Source organism: Argiope bruennichi, chromosome 10, assembly GCF_947563725.1.
Source record: "Argiope bruennichi chromosome 10, qqArgBrue1.1, whole genome shotgun sequence".
Taxonomy (NCBI): domain Eukaryota; kingdom Metazoa; phylum Arthropoda; class Arachnida; order Araneae; family Araneidae; genus Argiope; species Argiope bruennichi.
Window position 1 is genome coordinate 99182273 of NC_079160.1, and position 22979 is coordinate 99205251.

The following is a 22979-nucleotide window of genomic DNA, read 5'->3' on the forward strand; positions in this document are numbered from 1 at the left end:
GTAAATTGTTATATGTTACATTTTATCTCTTGGCTTTGTAGCAATTTGCCTCATTGCGTAATTTCTGACATTTTTATTGGTTTATATAAAACAATTCGGTTAAAAAAGACTAGAGCAGCTTTGTAAAACTTAATACACGGGAAAGTAAATAAGTAAAGACATTTTTAAAACAATCAATTAACTAATCTTAAATCAAAATTTACGAAATATTTTTTCCCATTTGCTAGTTAAAATGGAGCATTTGTTCCCAGTTTTTTACTACTAGTTTCCATAGAGCATCGACTGCATTAACCGAATTATACCAATTGTAAAAATCATGCTTAGCAACGTATGTGTTACAACTTATCTCTGTTACAATTAATTTTTGGCTTATCTACTAGAACTTACTGAAGTTAAATGAAGTAGTGTTTGAATTTCAGAACATCATACTTACATTTTCCCCCTCAAATTCGCTTACAGAACCAGTGTGATCCAATCCTCTCACAGTTGGTTGATTGACTTCTTAGTCAATATCTATGGCAAATTTGGGATTAGCGCATGAAGATTATGTTTTAAAAATGTTTCATAATTTCTTTGTTACTTTGTTTAAAATTATTTTTAATTCAATTTTAATACGTTTGTTATTGAACTTAATTATGTTGATAGAAAATTAAAAAAAAATTATATATGGAAGAAGGAATTGGATGTGGATCAGAAACTTGCATTGCCCTCCTACAGAATTTAACAGGGTCCTGTTTTTGAAATGTGTTTAAAGGTTTTTTATTTGATTCCTTTGAACAGAGAAAGGATAATTTTTATTTTATTCATAGACTCGGAATTTGAAATTCCATTTTAAACCTCTATTAATAAAGACACTTTTTCGAGGTTCAATAGCTGAATAACTTCATTTATTTAACTTTAAACCAGTGGGGGGGGGTCCAAAACTTTCTCTCATACTCTCTAATAAATTTGTCGTGCCAGTAAACGTTTTACATGGCATTGGCGTGCTATTGTTACAAAATATTTTTTGATGTGAATTTAGCCTTTTTACTGAATTATCATTGGCGTGGTATTTGGCGCTTAATCTTTGGAATTCAGTTAATAGTAACCGAATATAGAATTTGTGTTCTAGACACGTTTTTCTCAACCGACTGAAACAAAAAGACACAAAACTGCACTTGTAGTCACAAAATCCTTTGGCAAATTTGATATACTTAAGTCATCGCGTTTTTGAATTATCGAGTAAATATGTTTCTGTAAGTACGGACTGAAAGATGGTCAATCCCTTGTTGGATTTAGCTCAAATTTTATAAGAGTCTACACTGTAGATATCAAATCTATGCACCGAATTTCCTCTATCTAGCGCTCTTCGTTTTGTAGTTATCATATTGATTTATATTCGAATAGCCGGACATAAAGATTTTCTCTAAACGGAGTCTGCTCAAAATTTGACAAAAATCTACAATTTGGTACCATACACCAAATTTCAACCGTCTAGCTTGAAGCGTTTTTTAGTAATATTTGTCACAGACTGACCGACGTACATTATCTGAAAATCGATTTTTCGAGCTCAGACAGGTCTAAAATGTGGTGATTCATCAAAATCTCGAGTTCATATTTTTTTTGACGCTTACCACGTATACAAGAAATTAAAACATCAATGCGATCAAAGCAAGTAATTTTTTCTAATGCTGAGAAATTAGTTAAAAATTTTAAATTTTTGAACTTTAATATTTTAAAACCTTATTTATTAAAAGAAAGAAAAAATTTAAATAGCCTATTAGAAAGGCTTTCCTGATCAAAGCAATAAATAAAAAAAATCTTTGACATATACATCCTTTTAACTTATCAAGACAAGTGTGGACAGCTCGTATTCAAGTTCCGGGTGTGATGATAAAATTACGGAAATAATCAGCTTATCAATTTTAGATCATAAAAATTCAAGTAAAATAAAATGTGATGATAATTTAGATAACAGATAAAGTACTGCTCTGAAAAAATATTTTCTGTAAATATATTTTTCTAGCTAACTTCTGTTGAAATTATTTCATATTTGTTTTTTACTAGCTTCCTTTTGTTTTTTACTAGCATTTGATTAGATCTAATGATTAATGCTACCTAAAATCTTCAAATAAATATTTCGTGCAACATTGAAGCATCTATTATTGCAGTTTTCATGAAGTATTTGATACTGTTAAATGTAAATATTATGGTTATCATCAATAACCAATGGTTAATTTAGGTATTATTATGGATTGTAGTAAAATACATTATATTTTTTACTTTTGAATATTGAGTATTTAATAATTTTTAAAAATTATAATGGAAAATATGCTATATATTATCATATATTTAAAAATCGTTTCATATCTATACAAAGAGTACTTTTTTACGAAAGATAATTCGTGTTAGACTTGTGTGGATAAATGGTGCTTCTTAGATTCCATCCTGTAGGAGCATCTTCTTCCGAATTTTATTCTTCTTGAAGGGTTACCATTAAAATGTCATTCAATAAAAAGAACTTCGAAATTCTGTGTTGTGTGGAGTTTAAAGATATTTAGAAAAAAAACTGATAATGTTATAAAGAAATCTTTCAATTCATTATTACGAAATTGAAAAATATGAAATTAAATTAAATAAAGATAACTAGATAAATATTTATTTCATTCTTTTTTTTGTCAAAATTGCATATTTTCAGTCTAAATCAATTCAAATAAATCTTAAAAATCGCAAACAAAATTTTAAAAAATAAAAATAGTCTAAGCCAAAGTAAACAAATATTTTTTCACATATATTAGGCATTTCGAAAGAGAAATGAAATCCCTTACAGTCAACCGAAAATCGAGATATATAGTCAATTTTAATTTTTATCCGAAACAAACCAAAGCATAAAAATTTAACAATATTTTTTAAAAAGCGAAATGGAATCAGAATTATAGATAATAAATTAGTTGGAAAAAAATTCTGTAGCTAATTTTTTTAGAAATAAAATTAAATTTATCAATTTAAAATTATTTTAATTATATGAAAATTTAAACATTTCTTTCAAAAGTGTCACAAATCAAAGATATTTCTTAAATTTTTGACAAAAAGTCTAAAACCAGAATTTATTCAGCCTAATTCTGAACAACTAATCATTGCTGTGTTTTGCATGCTTTCTAGAAAACTATCCGTTTTCTTAAGCTTCAAACTATAGCTTGCAGAGCATCTTCAATTCTTAAAACCAATTTAATACTCCAAGCAATTTAGAATTCCATCGGCTTGTTTGTTCTTTGAACATAACAGCGTATCTTACAAACATTGTCAGATTCCAGAAGGTTTACCATTGATCATCAGTTATTATACAAAAAATAAACGAAATAATATTAATAAAATATGTTTATCAAAGAAAAAAATCGTTTGCTTTTACGTTTTAATAATATTTTAACAAAATAAAAATAGTAGCAGTTATAAAATGTCTGAAAAGAAATCGTCTGCTAAATATCTATTAACAGATTTAGATTATGATATTTATCGAACAGCTGTGGTCGCATATGAAACGGCACAAAATGTCATACAAACCACTCGAGATACATGATTGCGACTTTAAGTGAATTATTTGAATATTATGATTCAGTCATTTTTTGTATACTATGAGTAAGTTCACTATTTATATACTATGATTCACAAAACAAAGAGTTTGTGTATGCTGTAATAGTCTTTCATCTAATTTAAAAATAAAATCCTTATAATTCGCGTAATTGATTCATTGAAACTTATTGCTCATGATGTTGCAATAGATCCATTCCGAAAATTCTACAAAATCCTTGAAAGATCGGCTTATTTCCCTCTCTTATCATGTCTTAACATAATGGGGTTAAACGAAGCAGAACACAACAAGAGAGGGAATAAATAGAAACGAAAAATAAACATAGCTCAACGAAAGAGACAAGAAGTTCAAACTCCACGGCTTCTGTTTGTGCCATTCAATCGTCAACGTTCATTCAATCGTTAACACGTTATCAGTTTGGTGTAGCTGCGGCATTTCATATTTACATAGATAACGGCAAACTCTTCATTCATAACTGTGTTTTGTTTATCATCTACAAAATATTCTGTTTTCTGAGTGAATTATTTTTTGGCTGAATCATTTTGTGTATTTCTGCAGATCAGAAGAATTATTTTTTTAGCTGAATCATTTTGTGCATCTCTGCAGGTCAGAAGTGTTTATAATTTACAAAAAAAATGGATATAGAAAGCGTTTTAGTCACTGGAGCAAATCGTGGAATTGGTTTGGAATTTGTGAAGCAATTGATAAATTTGTCCAAGCCTCCACGCTTGTTATTTGCAACTTATAGAGATAGCAATGCCAAAGAGGTAACATTCTTTTCAATTTATCTTTTTTATCTTTTCGGTAAATGGCATTTTAGATAAAATTTATTTCTCTTTTATTCTTCATAATTTGTTTAAAGGATAATCTTTATTTTTTGTGTATTAGAATAGGTTTCGGTTGTCTTTTAAAGATGAAAAGCAATGAAAAATTGATTATTATTAGAATAGGAAACTGTAAAATGTTTATATGTCTATGCATTATGTTATATGTTATGTATGTCGTTCTTTTCTTTTCTTTTTTTTCTTTTCTTCTTTTTTTAGATTGAATATTTCAAGGATTTTTTAATTATCATTTCAGTTAGATATATTTGATATATTTCTTATCTTTTATAAATACGAATAAAATATTTTCGTTTAAAAGTATAAGTTGCAAGAAAGTCAGTTGATAAAGTTATTATTCTTTTTTAGAATTTTTAAAGAACATTTTAAAGCTGATACAATATTAAATAGTTAAATTACAAATTTTGACCGAAAGCTATCTAGTAGTTTGGAAAAATTATTAAATAGGATACAATTTTGCGTATAATTTGTGATTTTATAAAAATTTTTAGTAAAAACATATTTGTGATTATTGAATTTGATGTTCCATTTATTTTCTTTTAATAAATTGCGAATGTTCTCAGTCAAACTAGACAACTGCATGGGGAACTGGGATGAAGGGGGCCGCAAGTTGTGCGATTGAAATTGTTATTTACCTACTGCCAAATAAGCAAATTTTATAAATTAAAAAAACAAATTATTATGTATGTTTACATTGCAAAATTAAAATCATTTTTAAATAAAATTGAATTAATTATAACTTATTATAAACTGAATTATTAATTATTCATTTAACTAGATATGTGATGGTCGATTTGTGAAATACACTTCAAAATAATAATATTCATTAATAACAATTCAATTAATAAAATAAATAATTTAAATAATTTAATAATAATTTTTGATTTTAAATTTATTTAAAAGAAATTATGTCAATGAAATCAATCGGTGATTAATAAATAATAATTAAATATTTAGATAAATGCAATTTATTTAGATAATAAATAGATAATAGATAATAGATAATAAATTTATTTAGATAAATTAAATTTAATGCATAGAGTACTTGTAAGTAATTGTCATTGATTAGCAATTTTGAATAAATCTTAAAGAATTTTACTATTTTAATTTTTTGCCCAATGAAATAAATATGAGAAAAAGGAATAAATAAAAATAAATCGTTTGGATATTGATTTAAGTGTTTTGAAATGTCAATATATTATTACTATCATGTATTGAAATGTATTCACATTTCAATATTTGATTACGATGAAGGTTCGTTTATTGAAAAAGATTCTCATAGTATATGCTGCATAGAGCTTCAAATGAATGAATTGAAAATGTCTACTCAAAATGCCTAAATAAAATTTAAATAATTCCTCTCGTATGTAATAAACTTCATTGATTTAAATCACTGCGTTAATAAATTACCCTTTTTATATACATCAGAAAGTATGGACACACAGATGATCAACCGCTTGACAGATTGGATTCAAAATTCAATAGGAATCTCTATTTCAGATGCCAAACCTGTGTACCAAATTCTCTTTGCGTTTTATAATTGAATTCATTTGTACTCAAACAGTCGAATAGACAAACTTCCTTTAAACAGATTTTGCTCAACGTTTAACAGAAATCTGCGTATTTGATGGAGAAAACCATATATGAAGTTTTATCTGTCTACTTCAAAGCTTGTTAGAGTTATCTTTGTAACAGACAATTGACTTTCAGATAGCAAAAATGGCAAAAATATATTTTGGGCCTCAGGGAAGTACGAAACGAAGAGTTCCATCAAAATCTCGTATTTTAATTTTTTGATGATTACATATTCTTCTCTATACTTAGTATACGATAAAGAAAAAATGAAATAATACATATTGAAGCTATCGTAGGTAACGCTTATATTGCTATGAAACAATTTAGTATTTATTGCATAAAGTAATATCGAAATACAAATAATATAAAAATAAAATACAAATCTAAGCTTGCTACAAAGCTAATATTATTGTGTTTAAGCTTTGAAGTTTATAGCAAATGCCAAAAGATTGTATGATTCGGCAAGAACTGAAACTTTATTTCTGCATTTTAAACATATTTGAAAGAAATTAAATATCGTTTGCCAATGTTCTTCTTTCAATTAAATGCAAACAATACATTTTTCTGATAGAAATTACAAATTAATCGTTTAATTTTTCATTTATATTGGAGGGAAATAATCGCCTGCTTTTCTTAAATAATATTGAATAATATCTTAAACGCATTTAAATATTTTAATTATAATTATTAATTGGAGTAAAAGAAAATTTACAATAAGTTTTTTTTAAAATATTGTGTTTGATTGCATGTTATTACATTTACATTTGTGTATTGATTGCATGTTATTACAAACTTTAGGTTTAGAGGACTAACCAGGGTAACCTTTACACATCTACAATTATTTGAAATAGTAATTTAAATCGCTTCGTTTTATTATTTATATTAACTTGATTTGTTTTATCAATAGTCGAACATAAATTTAGTCCTTTCAGCAATTCTTTCCAAGAAATAAAAGTATTAAGAGACAAATAGAACGCCCATGATCTTGAATTACAGTTGATAACTTTCTCCAGTTATTATAGAAACATATAAATCGTGTAGATTTTTCATTTCCCCTGGAAAATAATATACAGCAAAAACGAAATACCGAGTCTTGCGTTTTTGAATAAATTAACCAGCTGCGAAGCTGCATTTCACCATTTGGCACTTTTTAAAAATAATTGGAAGTAGTGGAAAATGATCTACCTTCAGCATTTTTAGCAAAAACTCCTTTGTGTTGTACCGGTCTGTTTTTAACACAAAATATTTTAAACTTATCAGTTACAATGTTTGGTCATAAACCTGAATCACTTTTATTCACTTGATTACATTTGTTACTATCGATTTCGTCGTTATTTTCTTATTCACTCATATTTGTATAAAATATGGTTCTTCAAAGTGCAAGTGTGCACCAATAAGATTTTCCTAGTTTCTATACTTTCATTGCAAGATTGTGTAGTTTGTGCGGAAGTTTTCTCACCAGTTGAAGTTTGAATTGGAACTTTTGAAGTCAAAGCAATTTTATTGCCTGAATTACTTCGTAGAAAAGAAAAACATATATTAATGACTTTTTGAAATTTAGCTTTTCTTCTTTTCTGCTCATTTTCTTTTTTGAAAGCGAGTCTTGACACCCAAAGGGATACTTCCTTGGCTTGGACATGATTAGATCTAACAATTTTAAACATTTTATAGTATGAATTATCAAAGTAATATATGTAATTTAATCTAGTAGGTGAGGTAAATGGCTGTACTTTATGTTTATAATTTGTTGCACACTTGCACTAAACTGTAACTTATCTGTTAACTTCGTATATTTCAAAACTTATCGCTTGTTCCAATTAGATTTCTTCCTCCCTTCTTCCCATGTCGCTATTAATGTTCAGCATTATTTTAGTTCTTGATTATATTGGGACCCCCTCAATCGTGGGGCCCAGGTGCATAGCATCCGCTGCACCTTCCAGATGGTCAGCCCTGTACAAAGCTATTTATAAAACTATTTATCACATTAAAATAAAAAACAAAATGAATCAAGAAATTTTTAACATTTGGTGTAAAGTTTCTAAGAAAAATTTTATTGGTATTTAAAGAATTATAATTTGATATAGCTTTTTAAAGATAATTCAAAAGCAAAATGGGAGTCAAAAAAGTATTAGGACACTTTTATAAAGAGAAATTCAACAGATATATAGCACCCCAATAGAATTGAATTTACTATCACTTTGTAAATTATAATTTTAAACATAAAATTTTCAATAGATAAGATTAGTTATAGAAAAAATGGCGAGAAACAAAGATTTATCGGTTGATGTGTGAAATCTTGTAATAAGTCATTGGAGAAATGGGGAATCAGTTCTCTGTACAGGACATATCTATCTGTTTTTAACGTTATTCACAGGTTGAAGAAAACAAACAATGTTCAAAACAGGTAAAGATCAGGGCGTCCAAGGACATTAAATGAAAGTGAAAAGAGGTGGATTGTGAAATAAGTTCACTTTAATCCAGAAACTAGAGCAATAAAATTGACTCTGCAACGTAAAAGTAAGTTTGGAAAATCTTTAAATTCTGAAATTGTCTGAAGTGATTTAAGAAAACATAAATATCACTTCAGAGTACCTCAAAGAAAGCACTACATTAGCAAAGCAAATCGACAAGCTAAGCTAGCATTTGATAAATGATTGTAAACCATCCAAAAGAATTTGGGGAAAATGTAATTTTTGTTGATGAAGGCAAATATAACATTTTTGGATCAGATGCCAAGCAAAACGTTTGGCGGAAACCAAATACAGCTATGCATGCCAAAAATTTACGACATATTGTCAAATATGGAGGTGGCAATCAAATAGTCTGGGTTTGTATGTCAAGCACTGGTGGCGGGAACATAAATTGTATTGGTTGTATAATGAATAAACATGTCTGTCTTTACATTCTTAAGCGAAATTTAAAGCAAAGTGTAAGCAAGCTGGGAATCTCAAAACATTTTAAATTACTACAAGATAATGACCCGAATCATAGAGACACATCACTGATATTTGCAAATAATGGGTCCTCTACCACTGCCCTAGTGTTATTAAGACTTCTGCACAAAATCCAGACTTTAATCCTACTGAGTATGTGTAGGATTATTTGCAGCAAAAACTATATGAAAATCAAATTTCTAAGAAGCAGGAGTTTAGAAAACATTTGGTCGAAGTGAGGGCCAAAATCGATGGATCATTTTGCAAAACATTAGTCCAACCCATGCCAAATAGACTACGAGAGTTCATAAAAAGCAAAGGCGGACCATCAAAATATTAAATTTTAAGTTGCATCATTTTTCTTTATTTATTGGGAAATGTCCCAATACTTTTTTAAGCACGTTTTTTCACTTGATTTTTTTTTTTATTTTCAATTGTAACCATGATTGCATAGATAGTTTGGTTTGAATTATTATAATTTGTATACATCAAAATAATATTTATTTCTTTGTTTTGGTTTCATTTTTATATTTTAGTGAAACATTATCATAAAAATTTGTGAACTTGTGGGGTGTTCCAATATTTTTTTGAGCATGTTTTTTCACTTGATTTCTTTTATTTTCAATTTTAACCCTGATTGCATAAATGTGATTGTTTGAATTACTATGATTTGTATGTATCAAAATAATATGTATTTCTTTGTTTTGGTTTCATTTGTATATTTAAGTGAAATATTATCATAAAATTCTGTGAACTTGTGGGGTGCCCCAATACTTTTTAGACAGACTGTATATACATATAAAAATTTTGTACGAAAGATGATTTCGGGTTCTGGGGGGCTATGATCGGTGAAGATTTATAAAAATTTGCCCAAATTCGTATCATGAAAACCATTGCAATCGATAATCTTCCTATAAGGAATCCATCTAAAAATGCCTAAAATGACTGAAGTGTGTACATTCAAAATACCTAGATCCACATTTCTCATTTATATGTCGTTTCATTAAATTCCCGATTCACTCGCAATCATCAATAAATTACTTCTTCATTTATATGACACAAGACTTCGTTTCACTGCTGATTTTCTGTTGATTATGTGAACTGTGATGACGACATGACACCGGAATTATCCACAATTGCAGAATTAAGAGAAGAAATATTGTATGACGCCAATTTAAGCTATGGTGAAAAACAATTTGAAGAAATTTTTCCATCCATCTTTAAAGAAGCAAAGGGTTTTATTGAACTTTTGAAGGAATAACTGAATAATTGAATTTCGATGATCAATAGTTAATTTAATTTTTTTTTAAAGAAAAAGCACTCACTGTACTTAATTTGAGTCTGTATTATTAAATTCAGACACTCAGACAGACAGCCTAATTTTTTTAGTTAAATATTGTTTAGTTAAATAGTTAGTTTTTAAAAAAAATTAAATACTGTAACTATTCAAATACAGTGAATAAAATAAGAAATAAATAATTAGCACTCAAGATAGGTGGTGATAATTAGCACTCAAGAATGGTGTGATTTTTCTCGCTTAAAAATAAATGCACGATTTAAAAATGTAAATATGTTTCGATACTATGTTGTGGTAGAGCACTATTATTAGCACAATATATTAGCGCTATTTTTTTAAACTTGAAAATTATTACTTTTAAGTGGATTTGCATTAGTAGTATTAAATTAATAATAATAATAAAATTAGTAATTAATTTCCAATTTTATATCATTAATTCAAAAGATGGAAAATTGAATAATAAACGATAATTTACTTTATTTACTGATTTTTGTTGGCAGTTTATTTTTATTTATAAGAAATTTTTTGTTTTGAAACATTATTGGAAGTTATTAAAGTGTAATGTCTTGCATTAATAGTCGATGAGAATTTAATTAACTGTTACATGTTTCTAGGCCCTCGAGACAATTAGAGATTCTACACAGCAGACGCAAATTCTTTTAATCCAATTGGGTAAGTTGTACTATTTCTAATTGATGATATACTGATATACAAGGAAAATAGAAGGTGAACTCAAATTAGTTGGGCAAAAAGGAATGGTAGGTTATATTTTGTTATACAGCCAATGCTAATGCAAACATGATTGAACGATAAAACACACAAAGGTTACCATTTCCGGAACTATTCGACGTAGCTGTTCCCTTTTACTATGGAAGTATTCCACTTGTAAATCAGTTTTTGTTGTTAAATGTAATATATACAAACTGTTTGTACTGAGAAAACTTTGTACTGAAAATAGTGTGTATTCTTTCGAAATTTTTAGTGTTCTCGACATAATTTGCGTTTCTAACCGCAGACAGCAATTCAGTGTTTAATTGCAATTATACAGGGTGTTTATAAAGTCCCGGACCCATTTTGATGTTTAATAACTCATAAAATAATAAAGATAGATTTAAATTAATAACATAAATGGTTAAATAGACTCAAAAAGTTTCATGACCCATGTCAATGAACTTCCACGTGTGCCCCCTTCGTCGCACGGAGAATATCAAGTCGATAGTCAATTTCACGCCAGGTAGCGACAAGCATGTCGGCATCCACAGAGCCATTTGCGCACTTTATGGCGATTAACAATGCCAGAAACATGAAAGGATGCTTCATCGGAGAACATTATGCTCTTCAGAAAATCAGCAGCATCTTCTATCCTCCTTAGCATATCTGTTGCAAAGGCCATCCTCCTAGGTCTATAGTTCGGTTCCAAAACTTGAACAATTTGAACTTTGTATGCATGCAGTCTTAATTTTTTTTAATGACCTTGTACACCGTCGAAATTGGCATATCCAATTCTGTTGCCGCTGATCTCACAGATATTTTAGGAATGTGTAAAAATGTCTCTCCGACACGCTCAACATCAAAATCACTTGTGCAAGGACGTCTGGAACGTTTCTTATCTTCGATACTTCCAATTTCTAGAAAATTCTTTTTCCACCGCAAGATGCTGTTTTTGGATGGAGGATCTTTTTGGTAAATTCTTCTGAAATTTCTCTGTGCTTGCACTATCGATTTCATTTCTATGAACCACCATAAAATCTGTGCTTTCTCTTGTGGTGTATGCATTCTCCTTAATATCCGCTCGAATAAAACATCACATACAAAAGTACTACATAGAACAAACACATCAAAAGTAAACATAACATTGCAATAGTTGCCAAAAACAAAAGAGAGAAAAATGCAATTAATAAGCAGACAATATTTAGAAAAGTACAGATATTTAGACTGGAAAATGAAATTATCTGAAATTAACCACACGCGCAGACGATATTTACAAAAGTAAAAATATTCAAACCTGAAAAGGAAAATATATGAGTTATTCCACCAATAAATGTCATAAGTGTGTTTATATCTTTATTATTTTATGAGTTATTAAACATCAAAATGGGTCCGGGACTTTATAAACACCCTGTATATCTCCTTCCTAAAGCTGTCGTTACGCTATTTTGCAGACATCTTCCAATGCTGGATGCTGGCAGTTTATTGCGCCTTGTAATGAGACTTCGAGACACGAGCTTCCAATGTTAAATTTCGAACATTCACGTAGGAGGATGTTCCATTGATTATCGGTTTTTCACTCTCGAGTGAAATGAAATCTCGAATATGCGTAAAATATCTTCCCTCCTCAACTGACCCACTAAGCAATGGATCGAACATTCACCACATCATGTAGTCAGAACTTTTGTATTTGCAATTGACAAATCATTTGCTGAAACGTTTGACCCAACATTTTAAGTCAAGTTCACGAGTTCGGTATAACGAGATCCGAATAAGAAATACGGGCAACCGCGAACTACGTCTCCCTCTGCTGAAGACCTCAAACAGATAGGACTAGCTGTTTGAAAATTTAAAATACAAAATTTCCAATATAGCACTTACTGGGTCGGGTTACTACTTTTTCGTAAGTAACTCGATGACTATTTTGGAACGGACCTGTATTTCTGTTGGCTGATGAGCGCGAAATCTAAGCTACAGGTGATGAGTACCTCCTGAGTGATTCTAAATAACCCTTATTTTCCCTGGAGAGAAACGGGGAAGATAAGATGTCACACATGTCATGCGGAAAGTGGCATTTTGGCCTCTTTTTCAAGTAATTATGATACTAATGTATCAACAATCAATTCAAGATTCCAAAAGTGAATTTTGTATTTAGAAGCATAAAACTTTGTGTCCTTATAAGTGAGTGTAAGAATATATAATAGTATATAATTTGAGAGACTGAAAGAAAAAGAAAAATTTGAATTTAAAAATCATTTTAAAAACAAAGGTTCGTTCCCACACTTTAAAAAGATTTCGTATGAATCGATTGCTTAAATGAATGAAGTCTTATAATCTTTATGCAGAGATCGAATGAATATTTGGAAAAGCCAGAATTAAAATTTGATATAATACTATACATTGTAATTAATATATATATATTAAAATTTGGCAAACAAATCTATTATTTAAAATGCGTGAAATTCTTTAACATGTCGAATACCATATTAATTTCTCTTAATTTCATGCCTAGACAGCATGGATTTCTCATTAAGCATTGAATATTTTGGAAAATATTAATTACAAAAGTTAATTTAAAGTGAATTTATGTAATCATTCGTAATGCATTTATTTTATTGAGGTCGCAGGTGATCTGATAGCTCTGAAATGCAGTCGTTTCTATGTTCCATATTGCATTAATTTCTTCGCACCTTTTTAGTAACAATAATAATATTAAACAAATTTTAAAACATTGAAAATTTACTCGAATTATGTGCTTCTAGTGATCTTGGCTTCGACAGTCACTGGAAAGTCACTTTTTTGTAATTCACCAATCACTTTCTGATAAACTCAATGCCTGTCACCTGTGACATTTAATAATAGTGAATGCCATGAGGGTAACCGCTGAACCTCGTCATTCAATCTGTAGTGAATATTCAATGTTGAAAATTCACTAAAAATTAAAGTGTATTTTGAGTGATTAAACTTCCAGTTTATTCAAGCTTTATCATCAGTGTCTCAAGAATTTATAATTTTTGTTTTGATCTCAATGTTATTGATTAGAAAATATATTCTACATTTAGGTTCAATGGTAAAAGCGACTTAATTTATTACTTTTGCTTATTTTTAATATTTATAATTTTTCCTGCGCTAGATGTGACGAAGGCAAAAGAAATTGAAGACGCACGCAAGATAGTCGAAGACGTGGTTGGAGATAAAGGACTGGATCTTCTGATCAATAACGCTGGAGCTTTAAAATTTGAAGGCTTTCCCGAAATCACCGAAGATAATATGTTGTTGCACTTTTCTACAAACACAGTAGGACCTGTCATGGTATTAAAGGTACTGATACTTTTGTATAAACGATACATTTACATGATATAGAAAAGCCCGTTTATTATGTTGTCCTCTGTTTCTCGCAATCCTTGTTTAGGCTAAAGTTTACGGTATGTTCTCATTTCCAAATAATTACTCGATCGTAAACTTTTGTCAGTACTTATAATTCTCGCCAAACGGCCACTAATTTGAATTTTGAGGGTAGAAAATACTGAAGAAGTATTCAACTTTCATTTTGCAGAGTTGCAAATGAAATTTTGAGGATTGCTACGATTGAACATAATTTTAATTTGGCGACTTTATTTCAACTCTAAACGTTATTGAACAATATTAAAGGGTACCGAAAGCATGTTCAACAAAATTACGGTGGGCACGTGGGACCCCAAGATATCACTGAGAAAATTTTTTATCTCTTTCGTTAATTTAATAGTAATAATTTCAGAGATGCTACCTTAGAATGGGTTTAGGGGACATGCAAGTTTTCTAAGATTTCTCAAATTATGCAAATTAGGTATATATTTGTTTAATAGTTTTCAGCTAAAATGAGTTCTCTTTCGAGTATCAATCTAAAGAACGCTGGCTGCATTGCGGTTTGGGGAGGGGGGGGGAGGGGAGAGAAGGGAATTTTTCTTATCTTTGAAAGAGAAACTTGGCCATTCCAATATGTTGAAGTACATGAACTCGAATGATCCACGGAATGAGAGGATTAACGCATATCTATTAAAATTAGTGACTAACATAGTGGTAAAAAAATCTGTGAATTTTTTTTAAGTTCATTAGAAATTTTTATACATGTTTTATTTGTTGTTCAGGATAAGTCAGGAACAAAATTGTAACATTTTAAAGTATTACTCTTAATAAAATTATTTGCGAAGGAATTTTTAAAAATTCCAAGAAAATTTTAAATTAATTTCCTCATGTTTTTATTGCTGTTTTAGTGCGTTATGGAAAAACCATTTCTTACATGAAATAGTAGAAAGAAATGTTATATCATTATAATATTATGCGAACATGAATTATTAATATATTACAGAGCATTTTACAAACAATGTACCCATCAAAAAGCTAAAGGTCGTTTTTAAGGAAAGGAAAAGAGATTTATAAATTTGAAAAATATTTAGATGATAACTGTTTTCGTTTTACCGGAATGTGTCTTTCCTTTTTTCTCTAATGGAAATCTCTCCATGTGAGAAATAACGGAAAAAAGTGAGACAAATGTAATTTCGTTGCAAAATCCGTTGCATGTATGAGCAGAAATCCAAAAATTTCGCTCACAGATAACAAAATTATATTCCACAAGAAAAACTCAAAACAACTAAAGCACTCTCGCCGGGATCAAAATTACAGAAAATTCACTCGACTCATTGGTTTTAAGGTTTTTGGGTTTTTATATTCTCCTTTAGAAGATACGAAAGTTTATATAAGGATCTTCGAATGATGGTTTCTAACACAGATATCGCCTTAACTCCTGTACTTCCGAAAGCTTCCATTTTTGTAGCCAAAGACATGATATTCGTCACTAAGGCCATGATTATTAACCTGGCATCCATTATTTGTAAAATTCGCCTCCATGCACTGACATTTATTGCACAGGAACAAATATTACAGATTCTTAAAAATATCATATGTTTAATCTACTTCAGAAAGTTGATAAGAAATTCGTGATGAATGAATATGAATAAAATAGTGTATAACATTTCAGAAAATAATTATTTCATTTTAACATTATATGAACATGAATAATAGGTACATGGATTACTGAACATTTTTACTGATAATTGTTAATAATTTGCTAATTTTTTAAGGATAAATTCTGATAATATTTTGATAATTATTTTTTCAAATTAGAAACTATCTCTTTTTGGAAATGACAGTAAAACTTCTTTAGTGCTTTATTCAATGAACGTTCAAAAAGAAGCATCATTTTATTTTCTCATATACAAAGCACCTAAAGAGAAAGTAAAGAAATTAATGTAATTTTTGATGTTTTAATTTGTAATTTTTGATGTTTGATGTGGTGAAATTTGATATTTCAAATCTGCCGAGCTCGAAAGAATCATTCTCAGAAATAAACTGCTACTTTCCTTATAATAGATGCGTTTTGATCCCAGAAGAATAGGGTTTATAATCAAAGTTCCACTTTGAAACCGCCATAAAAGGCACACTATTTGGGAAAATGTTATCAAACTTGATAAAAGTTTATAGGAAAACATAGGATGTTTAGAACACATATATTTTCCGAAGAAAAGAAATTCCAAAATCCAATGCTATAATATTGTTAACCTGCCTTGGTTTTGGAACATTCACTGATGGATGTGGTCCTAAAAGATCGAAATAAACACACACACGCTCCACCAAATCGAGATTTAATAAGAATTCCTGGAAGTTCTTGGCTAACATGTAAGTTTGTTTGATTCAAATCCTGTAGTTATGGCTCTTTTATTGAAGTAAAAATTGGCCTGAGATGTCTCACGGCCAATGTTCGTTAACAAATCGCATACAGGGTTATTACTTGCAAGTAATGAGTTTTTGAACTTTTCTGTCTTTCGTTCTCTCTCGTTCTATCTTTTTTCTTTCTTTCTCTTTTTAACCTTTTCCCTTTCTCTCTCTCTCTTTCTTCCTTTATCTTTCTATCTTTCTTCCATTCTGTATCTCTGTCTCTCTCTCTTTCTTCCTTTCTCTTTCTATCTTTCTTCCTTTCTCTCTCTCTCTTTTTCTATCTTTCTTTCGTTTTTTTCTCTTTCTTTCTTTCTCTTTTTTTTTTTCTTTTGCAAAAAATAAAACTCCATGTTGTCCTATAAACTATTATCAGTTCTGGTAGCCTTTTTATCTTATAGTTTTACTTTTATAGCCTCTTCCAAGACCCTGTATATCATGGGTTTCTATAAAATTATATTTTATATTATATACTTGATATCAGCATTTGTTTTGCAGGAATTGTTTCCACTTCTAAAGAAATCAGCTGTCCGTAAAACCACTGAGACGACGGTTTCCAGAACAATAGTGATCAACCTTTCTTCCATAGATGGATCCATTGGTAGCCTGAGCTTGGAAAATCCAGACGGATGGCTTCACGCCTTCGGATACAAAACAAGCAAGGTTGGTACATACATAAATTAACTCTAGTGCAGAACAAATTGCCTTTAGGAGAAAGTGCTTGTCTTTATGCGAATTGTCTTTATGGAGAAACGAAATATTATATTCAAATTCAATCCCCCCCCCCTACATGTCTAGAACATTGCATTCTTTTGTATCATAAATTCTGTAGAACAAGAATATTAAACTACTATTTCACTTCCGCATTCAATCCGTATTTCATGGGTTGAAAAATCCAATTTGTATGAAAAAAAGTGTCATCGGTTTACAATAAGCATTTATATTCTAGTTGCATTGCCAAAAGACAACGCTTGTTACAGCAGACCAGTTTTTTCTAATTAATTTATGCCATACATATTTCATTATTATGTATGAAACATTCTAGTGATTAAGGATAATTGCACCAAGGGCAGGGATTGTTGACAGCATGGCAGGAAATCCAGAAACGAAAAAGCTCAGTTACTGACTGAGCCAGTAGTTGACTGTTGGATATGCCCATGTATGCCTTGGCAAAAACTGCACAACATTTACAGTAAATTCCGTCTTTAATATTGCAATACTTGAACCATGGGTAATAGAAAATTATATTGAAATTTCCTCTTCAATTTTTAATTTCCAAATGAAGGACTTGGAAACACACATGTAACTATTGGCGACCCTAATTTTTTAAGAATAACAATTTTTTTCTTTGCCAGTTTGCTTACCATTGATGTGATTTGATATGTCATATTTTTTTCAAATTGCGATGTATTTTTTTATTTGTTTGAATAATTTCTGAAGAATAGGGACATTTTGAGTTCTGTGCTTGTTTTTTTTATTTCCGATTCCAATAAGTGATATTCTACTACCCCGCTCTTATTTAATATACATTTTTCTGCTTTAAATTGGCATTGGAAATTTTCTCACAAAATTATAAACTTGAGCAAAAGAAAATAGATCGACCCAGATTTCCCTACCACTGTTCTTTTACAAAAGTCGAGAGCCGAGACTATCATTCGTAGACGATTCAACTCCACGGAGGGGTGATATGCTGTGATGGGAAATTTCAGAAGACCTGTTCAGGCAATCGTAGATCACCGTCTGGGAGAAAAGAATGCCTCCTATAAATTTTAGCCAGGAAGCTGGTGTAAACAAACATTGTAGTGAATAGCATATAAGCCAGTTAACCACTACGCTGCCCAAGTAATTGCTTTTGTATTGTGATCATGTTACTGGGTAACGAACCGCAAGGTTCCAGGTTCTATCCTCGCTCAATTAAGACCGCCACATTTTTTGGTTCGCACTCCAGTAACATGACCATGATGCAAAAGCAATTGCTCGTGCAGCATAGTTGTTAACTGGCTTATATGCTATTCACCACAGATAACGTCTGGGTCACCAAAATATTGCAGATTGAATTGAGCGAGGATAGAACCTGGGACCTTTCGGTTCACAGCCTAGTAACATGACCACAATACAAAAGCAATTTTTTGGGTAGCGTAATTGTTAACTGGCTTATATGCTATTCACTACAACATCTTTAGTAGGTTGCATCCCACTACCACCACCTTTTCATCCTCTACAAGCACTAATTCAGAGACAGCGGATTCTTTCCTCAGAAATTAGTTTTTAGATGGAATCTTTTTTTATTCTTTTCATGAATATATATATATATATATATATATAAGTATCGTTTTTGGAACAAATTTAGTGCCTTTATAATAGTATAATAAAAGAATTCTCTTAAAACATTTCAGTTTCAAGAAAAATCTCAGGGATGCATATAAACATGATGTCAGAGGTACACCCCTTCTGACTACTTTACTGAGTGTATTTATGACATTGTTTGTCAGGCTTCAAAACTATTAAAAAAAGAGCATGTTTGTCAAGAGCAACAGCAGTCAGTCAATCTTATCAATGTTAAAACCTTCTTTAAGTATCTCACACATGCATAATTCATTTTAAATCCTTTGCCTTCAAATTACATCTGGAATTCGTACGAAACCGGGACTAAGTACAGGCAAATGTGTGATTCAATACGCAAGAAATGTAATCGGAGATACAAGATCTTCTTGTACAAGTAGGGCTTTGTATGATACAAGACTTTACTGTACAAGTACGACTTTGCATGGTGCAAGACCTTACTTGTATATGAAGGTACAAGTAAAGTACATCTTCTCCTTAGAACACTGCATTATAATTTTTTTTCTTTTTTTTTTTTAATGTTAACCACATCTTAATGTATGTAGGCGATGAAAACTCAAGTTGAACAGATGTTACCTAAAATATAATACATGTTTAATTAAACTAAAAATATAAATTATCAATTTTTAATCTTCTTACAAAAAAGAGATCCCAAGTACAACAATTCACAATTAATAACTATAATTTTTAATGCTTTTTCGTGAAAATGTATGCATAATAAAAAAAAATTCTTGAATGAATCGAGAGCCTTAAAAAATTCTTTTACGATCACTTAGGAAAGTAATTATGGATTTATTAAAGAACAAAAAGAATTGTTCTTCTATCCATAGACTAACAATAAATAAAAATGTCAAAATAGCAAGAAATAATTAAAAAACTCTCAAAACAACTCAACGTATATAACTCAATACACTAAAACATTAAAAATGTTCATTGCCTTAAAACCTTATAACTTTAAAAAAAAGCACTTTCAAAAAATTTAAAACACTATTTTAGCATCAGACTTCCCCAAAGTTTGGGACAACTGTGGCCACCAGTTCCGGTGCCTCAGAGATACAAAGGATTTCCTCAAAAATGTATGGTACTAATCCCGAATTTCAATATATTTGAGGCGAAAGCTGGCATTCAAAAATTTGTTTAGATGTGAGATGCTCTTCAGAGCAGTTTTTACAATGATTGTATTCAGAAATAAATAAATAATTTTTGTACAAAAAAAAATTTAGAAACATAAATAAATATTTTACAAATTTTTTAGTTGTCTTAGAATTAACCAAATTTATTTCAAATAATTCAAGAACTACCAATGGATTCACATTGAAGCCATTAGTAATAGTCAAATTGAAATGTTTTTTTTTAACTTTCCCGTATATATATTATAGAGAAATTATATTAACCGACAAAAAATTTGAACTCTAGATTTTAAGCACTGTCCACGTTTTAGACCTTCCTCAGTTCGACACATTTGTAGAAAATGTCCGTCTGTCTGTCTGTGACAAAGGAAACTCAAAACCACTTTCAGGTGGAGAGTTAAAATTTGGTATACGGTCTTTACACCAAATTTTTAGATTTCTATCAAATTTTCAGTTAAATCTGTTCAGGGGAAGTCTGTCTGTCCGGCTGTTCGAATATATGTTAACGCTATAACTAAAAAACAAAGAGAACTAAATATATAATATTCGGTACGCAAATTTAACATATCGAGTAGATACCTTCCAAATCTTGAGCCAAATCCAACAAGAAATTGACCTTCTGCCGGTCTGTACTTTCAGAACAATTTAAATACCATAACTCAAATTCGCACAGATTTAAATTTATCAAATTTGGTTTGGGATTTTGTGACTACAAGTGTAGTTTTGTGTCAAATTTTTGATTCAATCGGTTGAGAAAAAAGCATCTAAAACACAAATTCTATTTTCGAATACTATTAATAACATGCAAGGGATTTATCGTCAAATACCTCGTCAAAGATGGCATGATAGATTCCGTAAAAGTGCTAAATTCGCATCAAAAATATTAATATTTTACAACTATTATACACCATTTCCATGTAAATTGTTCTCTGGTATGGCAATTTTATTAGAGTATATTCTAGATATGTTTGAGGGGATTTCACCCGCTGGTTATTGAATGTTTTTAGAAGTCTTAATTTCTTATTTGTCATTGATGCAACATAGTATTGATAATTCTTATTCTTCTGTACTTTCAGGCGGCGCTGAATATGGCCATGCGAGTAGTTGCCTTGACTGTCAAGGACAGCGGAGTTCTGATTGTCAATCTATGTCCTGGTTGGGTAAAGACAGACATGGGAAACATGGGAACGAACGAGGCGGAACTGGAAGTTGGCGAAAGTGTCACTGCCATCATGAAAACGTTGTCCCAGTTGAACGAATCGCATCATGGGACATTTATTGACAGAAATGGAAATACCATTGTCTTTTGAAATATAAATATTGATCTGCAATATGTTCTTTTTCAATCATCATTTTCATATCTGAAACTGGCGATTATTTGTTAAGTTATTTGTGTACTACGTTTTTAAATATATACAATTTTGTCTCTGTACAAGACTTTGTTAATGTTACTTTACATCATCATGCTGCCTTTTCGTGAAGTTTGCTTAGATTGTTAATATCTCTATTAGCACATAATACTGTACGATATATTCACTATGTTATTCGATATTTTGAATGATGGAAAATATTGTGAAAATATTGTAATAATGTTGTTAGGCATGTAATATTGTTTGTAGGGATGTAACTTAATATGAATATATATTAGTAATTTTTTCCGAGATGAAATAAACATAAAATTTTTCCTGTGTTTGGTGCTTTCAATTCTGGAATGCTTAGTTCAAATTTGTCGAACACTGTTTTTAATTTCTCGTATAAATGGAATAGAGAAAATCTAGCAATCACCAAAAAAATTGAAGAATCTCCTAGTTCTAGACTTCACTGAATTCGAAAAACACATTTTTAAATAAGGTCTGTCTGACTGTAACAAAGACAACTCAAAAATGCTTTGATCTAAACAGCTATAAGATCTTTACACCAAATTTGTAGATTTCTACCTAATTTTGAGCAAACTCCACTCAGAGGAATTCTATTCGGTTTTTCGAATAGAATTTAACATTTAATTCTATTAATTAACATTAATTTAATAGAATTAATTAACATTAACTTTTTAATTTGAAAATTCATAGAACTTAACAATAGAATTAACACGAATAGAATTTTAAATTTAACATAGAATTAAGCTTATAATAGAATTTAAATCCACAATAACTACAAAAGATAGAGAGCCAGATAGATAAAATTTGATGCAAAGAATTAACTTTTGTAATCTAGACATCTGTCATAATTTGAACCAAATCCAATAAAAGGATGACCGTCAGTCTGTCTGTACTTTTAGAAATATGTAAATGCGTTAACTCAAAGTAGCAATGACTGAAATATATCACATTTGGTTTATGATTTTATGACTACAAGTGCAGTTTTGTGTCAAATTTTTAATTCAATCGGTTAGGAAAAACGTGCTTAAAACACAAATTCAATTTTTGGTTACTATGAATGCATGCCAGGGATTAGTCGCCAAATAACTCGCCAAGCATGATACGATAGGTTCAGTAAACATGCTAAATTTACGTCCAAGGGTTGATATTGTCGCAACTAAAGTATGGCAATGCTATGCAAGGCATTCTGTTTTCATGGAGAGCATGCGAGAAAGTAATGGAGAGAAATACGATAAAATGTTTTAGTTTTTAGCAGAAATGACTGTTCTAAAGTATGAAATATTATCAAGTTTTGATTCGAAACAAAAAAAAAGATACACATTTAGCGGGCCAATATTATGATGTAATTAGTAATTTAATGGTGTAATTAAATATCATTATTCTTTTAGTTGTTTTTATGCCAGATAATATTAATGACTTTCAAAATCTTTCAAATCTTAATAATTGCACCTTT

The 22979-nt window shown here is 30.0% G+C and overlaps 1 protein-coding gene across 1 annotated transcript; it reads left to right on the forward strand.

Annotated features, from left to right (window-relative positions):
• The first annotated feature begins 3926 nt into the window (after positions 1–3926).
• LOC129988795 (C-factor-like) lies at positions 3927–21814 on the forward strand. The gene is made up of 5 exons (XM_056097067.1): positions 3927–4335; positions 10830–10887; positions 14057–14244; positions 17173–17337; positions 21224–21814. Exons 1-5 carry the CDS (start codon positions 4204–4206, stop codon positions 21455–21457), a joined length of 777 nt encoding a protein of 258 aa, XP_055953042.1. The 5' UTR covers positions 3927–4203; the 3' UTR covers positions 21458–21814.
• The last annotated feature ends 1165 nt before the right edge of the window (positions 21815–22979 follow it).

Excerpts from the sequence above, each read along its gene's own strand:
- LOC129988795 (XM_056097067.1), top strand. The coding sequence starts at position 4,204 with ATGGATATAGAAAGCGTTTTAGTCACTGGAGCAAATCGTGGAATTGGT. Across the intron at positions 14,245-17,172 it reads GACCTGTCATGGTATTAAAG|GAATTGTTTCCACTTCTAAA; the intron begins GTACTGATACTT and ends TTTGTTTTGCAG. Across the intron at positions 17,338-21,223 it reads TCGGATACAAAACAAGCAAG|GCGGCGCTGAATATGGCCAT; the intron begins GTTGGTACATAC and ends CTGTACTTTCAG.